Below are 7,202 nucleotides of genomic sequence, written 5' to 3' on the forward strand. Positions count from 1 at the left end.
AAAGTTGAAATGACGAATCAAAGTGAACCAACCAGCAAATGATGAGCCAGAAGGACTTGATTGCAGCCTTTGAACTGCACATTCATGGAAGGGGACCAAGCCTGAGTTTGTGGCAGATGGGTACCAAGTTGTGTTTTTGCTAGGTGCTGCATTGCATTAATTAAAAGGCACAAATACAGGTAAACATGTAGAAACAGAGCTGTATAGGGAACCCACCTATGAGCACCACATGTATTGGAAAAGTACCCCACCTTTCAAACAATTGCAGAGGCATGTAAACGGATGACCCCATCAAAATATGCAGGTTTTCTATACATCCAATTGCCCCCCTTCTCGTTACAAAAGAATAATGATAATTATGAAAAGGATAATATAATATTTTTTTTTTTTCATTATTGCATAGGAAATAATACAATAATCCACAACACCGAATACATGTACTTGGCTATTTCTGTATATTTGAAACGATGAAATGCAAGAAGCAATGTTTCACATAATTATATAAATATAACCAACTATCGGTACCCTACCTACTACCACTATGCTTCCCTTGCATTCTACCTTGGGTCCTAAAGGAATATAACAACTGTTGTTTCATCTGAGTCTTGCTCAATCATTCTTTTACTGCAATTTCTTCTAAAGGCATACGATGAACTGAATTCAAGACAATTTCTTCAAATATACATTCAGTATACTAGAGGTTCTTCAGAGAAATGGAAAATCCTTTTTGCTTTATACCATACAGGTTAAGTCATGTTGTAGTAAACTAAACCTCAGTTCATTTCTGACTGTAACATTGGGAAGAAAGCCCAGCTGTTCGCTGATCTACCTTCCCTCCCGGCAACCCTCCTGTTAGTCCACCACTCAGACCCACTGCCACCAGTACCAGAAACAACTCCTTTACTGCTGTCAAAATTGAATTCTTTAGAAGAATTTACAGAATTCTGCTTATGGAAACATTGCTCTCCTTCTCCAACAGGATTGTATGGCTTGTCATCTGTTTTCTCTGTACACACATTACAGCTAGTATCGGTGTCTCTTTGCACCCTTTCTCTGTCAAGAGGGTCTTTGGCCAGTATACCTTGAGAGGACCCTGACATATTTCGAAGCAATACCCCAGTTTTATTAGCAAGACACCGAGCAACGTCTTCCCCTGTTAATTCAAATGAAACTCTGTGATCAACCAATGTTGCATTACTTGGATGTCCACTGTCCGAGTTAGCAAGAGTTGCTTCCTTAGAAATCCGGTTTTCCACAGAGATGTTTTGATTGGTTGGCCCGGCACCATCGGGTGTCAAGCAGCCAGAACCTAACCTGGATTCCTGCCCCAGACCATCAGGTGTCACACACCCAGAACCTAACCGCGAAGCCAGCCCAACACCATCAGGAGTCACGGATCCTGAGCCAAGTCTTGAACCTTGCCCGGCACCATCTGGTGTCAATGATCCAGATCCTAGTCTTGAACTCCATCTTTGGGTGGAGAAGTGTTCAACACCCAAGATCTTTGGTGTTTCCCCTTTGCGGAATTCAAGAGTAGGGGGTCTATCAGGAAATGGGGTAGAAGTGCCAGAAGTTGAAAATGCTGATCCAGGTGATATGAGTTGGCCACCTGGGCTTCCAGGATATTGTTGGTAAGGCTGAAAATCATAATTGTATAATGCAAACTTTTGATTCCCACTACTTTTCCGAGCCCTGTCCAGAGAAGATGCCAACAATTGAGCAAATGGAACGTCCGGGGACGAAGGTGTTGTTTGATGCACAGATTCGGGTGGGGGAGTAAAAGGAGCAGTGGATGGTTCAGTTGTGAAGTTGGAAAATACGGGCGGAGAAACTAGTTGAGTCTCATAGGCATATGGACCAATGGTGAACATGGATGCTGGACCACCAGAAGAGTAAGCATTGGCCGCAAGAGAAGAGAGTGAAAGTAATCCAGGCGGTGATTGAATAGCAGATGGGGGATCAGATTGGATTAAAGATGCAGGAGAAGATGGAGGGGCAATGAATGGCATTACAATGGCAGTTGAAGGATTTGGTGGTGCAGTAGCAGCAGCAGCAGCAGTTGGACCTGTTGGTGCAACAGGTTCAGGAACAAGGACAGCATGGCCAATTCGCTTGCTGCTTTTACTGCTTTTACAAGATCCAAAGCACCAATATTGGCTCCAGCAGCCTCCCCAACGTTTTTTCTGCAGTTAGTGAAGAATAAATTATTCATTCAAAGTTGGACAGAATCAAAACATACTCAGTCACCAACAATAGCAAAGCATTTGCTGAGAAAGAAAAATTTTAGGATATACCAAAACAGTGCTGGATTTCTAAATTACACATTATCCAATTCACATGGTTCAATATTGCATGACAGAGAGAGCTTTGGCCAAAAAAATTATATTACACAGATTTGGAATATCCGTTACTATTTTAATTTCCATAGTAAGCACGTTTAATTTTCTGATACCTAATCAGTATACAAACATTCGAAATTATTTCAAAATTCATTCACAGCCTTCTAATGCGTAGATATGATTTGCATTACGATACAGGGTAATACTAAGGCGTAGATTCATCAACCTGCAATGTGGCTTGCTGCAATTCAAGTTATAATGTCCTCTTTATGGTGCATGTATAATCAAGAAATAATTTCATGGTAGAAAATTGAGTAAACTTGACATGGTGATGATTCCATAAACTTTCTTTACATGCCAATAATGAATTTTTTTTCAATTGAGAGCATTGTGCTCTGATATGTGATTCTAATTCAAATGTGAATTAAAACTGGTGATTATATAGTCATGGGAGACTGACTTCAATGATTTCACCATGAAAACAACAATGCCACAAACTGCTACTTTTCATGTTGCAGACCTTTGATTGTGCTTTTCATAAACTTTCCAGGTTTAATGTTTCAAAAACATTAAATTAATAAGCCTGGAAGTATTTGTCAGAGTCTGAAATTGACGGCACCCAAAAACAAACTTGTCTTGCAGAGTAGCAACAACGGAATTTACATATTGAACACCATTTGTGAATAGGATAAGTTTGAAAATAGATAGTGGTGGCCATAAATACTGTATGATTTTTGTGAGTTGTGGCAATGATTGATCTATCAATGCAATCACATTGGCAAATTTTTTCCTTCTTCTATTAGAGAAATAAAGTCATGTTTTCTGTGTCACCATTCCAAATCATTACATGTCAACCAAAGTCTGTTCATGTAACTCTTCCGTGTTCTAAACAAAATAATTATGCACGCATTTGAATTTAAATGCATGTTGAGTTGATTACTAGGTGTAGTTAGCTATTATATCAAACATTTAACAGACCTAGAAAACTTAGGTTTGTCTTCTTTACTTTCCAACGGGTAGGTTGATGAATCTATGCATTACTAACACCCCATCCTCACTTTCAAACCACTAAAATCAGCATCCCATTGACAAAACTAACATTGTCATCACAATCCACTTTCAAACTCATCTTATTTGTCAATGGGGATCAGTGATAAGTAAATTTCACTGTCACTGCTTAGTAGAACAATTTTGTTTCCTGGCGCTGCCAATTTCAGACTTTTAACCAAGTTCTCTTCATTTGAATTGATATGGTTTTAAAACGTAAGTTTGAGAGACCAGCCAAAAGTACCTAGCATAATAAAACTTATAGTGCTCATGAAAAGCAATATCAAAAGTCTACAACATGAAAAATTAGCAATTTGTCGGATAGCAAACACATATGTAGATAACTAAAGTCAGTTCCCCGTGATTATACAACACCAGTTTTAATTCACATAAGAAATAGAACCACATACCAAGTCAACAATTGAGGAGAAAGAAAGTATATGGAATCATCTTGTCAAGTTGTTGACTCAAAATTTTCCACCAAAAGATTGTTTCTCAATTAACCGAGCACAAAGTGAACATTATAACTTGAATTGAATAACGTCAAACAGCAGATTACAAAACTCGAGCGCAAAATTAACACGAATACTTTGTACTAACAATAAAATGAAACCTCCGATAGCTAGGTATATCAATCAAAGCTCACACAGTAGACAACAAAATTTATAAATTTGGAAATTCAAAACTGCACGTGGTTCTTCACTTGCAAATCCCTGTCTCTGCTTAATTATTAAACACAAATTAAAAAGCTTAAGAGTTTTACATTAACACAAATAACATGTACCAACAATAAAAAACGAAACCTCCGAAAGATAGGTATATGAATCAAAGCACGCAAGGAAGGCAGAAAACACGACAATTTATAAAATCAAAAAATGAAAATTCAAGGCTGACTCTGTTTCTTCACTTGCAAATCCCTGTCTCAGATTAACTATTAAACACAAAATTCAGAAACTGTGAAAAAGAAAAAACAAAGAGGGATACACCCCAGGATTCCCACTCCAAAGTTCTCTTCTTTTTACACCTTTTAAAGCCACAGACGAAACAGTTTCAGATGTTGAAAACGAAAAGAAAAGAGAAAAAGAAAAGGTGATTCAAAATTTCAAACCTTTCGACGCCACCACCATCCAGTCAAACAAGACTAGACCAGACCTTCACCATGAAAATAAAATAAAATAAAATAAAATACAGAAAACCGAGAAACATTAGACACAAAACACGAAATAGAAAACACAGAACACAAGATCCCATTTCCCCTCTCCTTGGCACGTTGTTTTATCGGTACACAACAAGGCCTCCAATTTCGAAAATCGAAAAGAGAAAAGAAAAAAAAAACAAAAATCAGGCGCACGTACATACTACAAGCAAAACAAACATTCACAGAGAGAGAGGAGAGCAGAGAGAAACTCACCGGCGCGGCGGTGGGCTGGACTCTGGATTCGGCGGTAACGATGGCTGTGGCGGCAGCGCTGACCGTCTCCAGGGTGGTGTTGTTGCGGCTTCCCATGGCGGGACTGGAGCTGAACATAGAATCTCTTTCCGGTCACCGGAGATCGGGAATCGTGGGCGGCGCAAGCAGGTCGCGGGCAGATGCAATCATGGATTTGGGAAACGGAGAATTGAAAAACAAAGGAAAAAGAATAATAAAAAAAAGCTCAGATAATGAAATAGAAAGTGTGTGTGAGAGAGAGAGAGAGAATGGAAAGTGCGTGAATGATTGATCACTCAACGGAACAGAGAACAGAAGTGAAGTGAAGATGGAAATGGAATTGACAATGAAGAGAGAATTATTAAATTATTATTATATTATATTATATTTATTGTTATATTATTATATTATTATATTATATGGTTGATAGTTATGTTATGTAGAAGAATAGAAACATTATTATTGTTGATTCTCTCTCTAAGTTTGTGTCTTCCTTCACTTCCCCTGCAGTCTATATCCTCCAGTTACCTCCATTTTTGCGCCAAACTATTGCCACGTCACCTAAAACCATGTTGGCCCCACTCTATTTATTATATTAATATAATAATTTTACCTTCCTTCTTCCAAATATATTAATACTATATGAGATTATTCTGATTGCTTTTTATATTTCTTTTTTTTTTTACTCTTATAGCAGTAAGGTAATACTTTCAAATGTTAGTATAATGTATGAAAGGTATTAACTTTCTAAAATAGAAAAGATATTGGAAAAATTGAATGTAATTAAAATTTAGTGATCTTGGAACAGAAGCTATTGATGGTTTTAGAAAACATGATTATTATTTTTCTTCTATTTTTATAGTTGCATAAGTAGTCAATTTTTCACTTTGTTTTTCTGCTTTTTTTTCCAAGGATGTAAACACACATGGCTAGATAGATATCATTTTCATGAACAAACTAAACTATAGGATGAATATATATATATATAGCATTGTTAAGATGTTCATTGGTATGCATGACTAGTTATCATCTTGTCCTATGTTGGAAAAGATAGCATTAATTAAAAGCAATTACATATAGCTAGATGACCATATAGATAGAGGCTATTAATTATTCTCGATTAAAAACTAATATACCAAAAATGACATGGTTAATTCAACAATTATATTCAAAATTTTCAATGATATTATCAAAACTCATATCATAAGGTTGAGATATTTCATAAATTTAAATATTTAAATATTTCTATTTATATTATATCTATCAATTGAAATGGGATGCTTATTCTAACTTCAAAATGAAAAGAAAATAAAAAAAAAATTGTTTAAGGTGAAGCTACACATCCTCACGTGGCTCTAATAATATACTAATTAGATCTTAGTTAGCATGAAATAAAAAAGATTGGTCTAAATTGCAAGTGGAAGTTGAAAAGCGGTTTAAGAAAAAGCTAGGTTGTACCATATATTAATAATTTAATATTACTAATATTATTAATATTGACAACTAACTATTACATAGTTTCATGCAATGCAAACTAAGATTTCTTAATAATTAAGATCTAGGAGTAACAGAGTTAGGGATAAAATAGTAATGATGACAGCTCACGATGTTGGTGTTAAAGTACGCAGTTGCCCTTGCATTTGATATGAAATTACTGTTTTGCCACTGGGTGAAAAAGGCAATGATATTAAGGGTGATGTGAGATACTCGTGATTCACTGCATCAGTTGTTCTTGTTGTTTTGCTGTTGCTTTTTTCTGAGCATTCACGTGACACTTGTGATTGTTACTCTGCTGTCGGGACCACGTGCGTTTCTCCTGAACTTCTCTCATCCTGCCAATCAAGAACGTTCGTTTTGAATACTTCGTGATCTGATGAGCGCTTGACTGGATCACAGTCGTCATCAAATAACTGTCAAGGTTGAGAGAAAGCGTTGCAAAATCCAGCCATTTTGCGGAAATATTTTTACAATAAGTAGTTAAAATAAATAAAATTACAATAAAACCGATATCTACAATAAAAATAATAAAAATATTTGCAGAGCGATATTTAACTACTTATGTTTACATTCAATAAAACCGATATCTAAGAAACAAAAAATAAATAAAAATTAACATACTTGTAACATACTGTAAAGATTAATGATAGTAAAAACTTTATCATACTTGTAACATAAGTAGTTAAATATAATTAACATGCACGGAAAAGTTTAGTTTAATAATTGCACAGCAATGTTTACATTCCTATGTCTCTCTTATTCAAATTTTTAATTATTTTATCCATATGCACTGTGTATATATTGTTATTATTGAAGACAAATGAAACGATCAAATATTAGAATTTATAGAAGATTCCTTTGTCTGAGTGTTTGTGCAAAGAAAACCTTCC

General features: G+C 35.7%; 1 protein-coding gene across 1 annotated transcript; it reads right to left on the reverse strand.

Moving 5' to 3' along the window:
- Positions 1 to 356: 356 nt before the first annotated feature.
- Positions 357 to 5,151, reverse strand: LOC106773561. The gene is made up of 2 exons (XM_014660258.2): positions 4,798 to 5,151; positions 357 to 2,183 (listed from the first exon to the last, which is right to left on the reverse strand). The coding sequence occupies exons 1-2, from the start codon at positions 4,912 to 4,914 to the stop codon at positions 774 to 776; spliced, it is 1,527 nt and encodes a 508-aa protein (XP_014515744.1). The 5' UTR covers positions 4,915 to 5,151; the 3' UTR covers positions 357 to 773.
- Between the last annotated feature and the right edge of the window lie 2,051 nt (positions 5,152 to 7,202).

Source organism: Vigna radiata, chromosome 1 (assembly GCF_000741045.1).
Source record: "Vigna radiata var. radiata cultivar VC1973A chromosome 1, Vradiata_ver6, whole genome shotgun sequence".
NCBI classification, from domain to species: Eukaryota; Viridiplantae; Streptophyta; class Magnoliopsida; order Fabales; family Fabaceae; genus Vigna; species Vigna radiata.

What these genes read in the sequence shown, in the direction of transcription:
- LOC106773561 (XM_014660258.2), bottom strand. Translation starts at nt 4,914, where the DNA reads ATGTTCAGCTCCAGTCCCGCCATGGGAAGCCGCAACAACACCACCCTG. An exon ending in TCCAGCCCACCGCCGCGCCG is followed by an intron (nt 2,184 to 4,797) that starts GTGAGTTTCTCT and finishes CACTAACTGCAG; the next exon opens with AAAAAACGTTGGGGAGGCTG.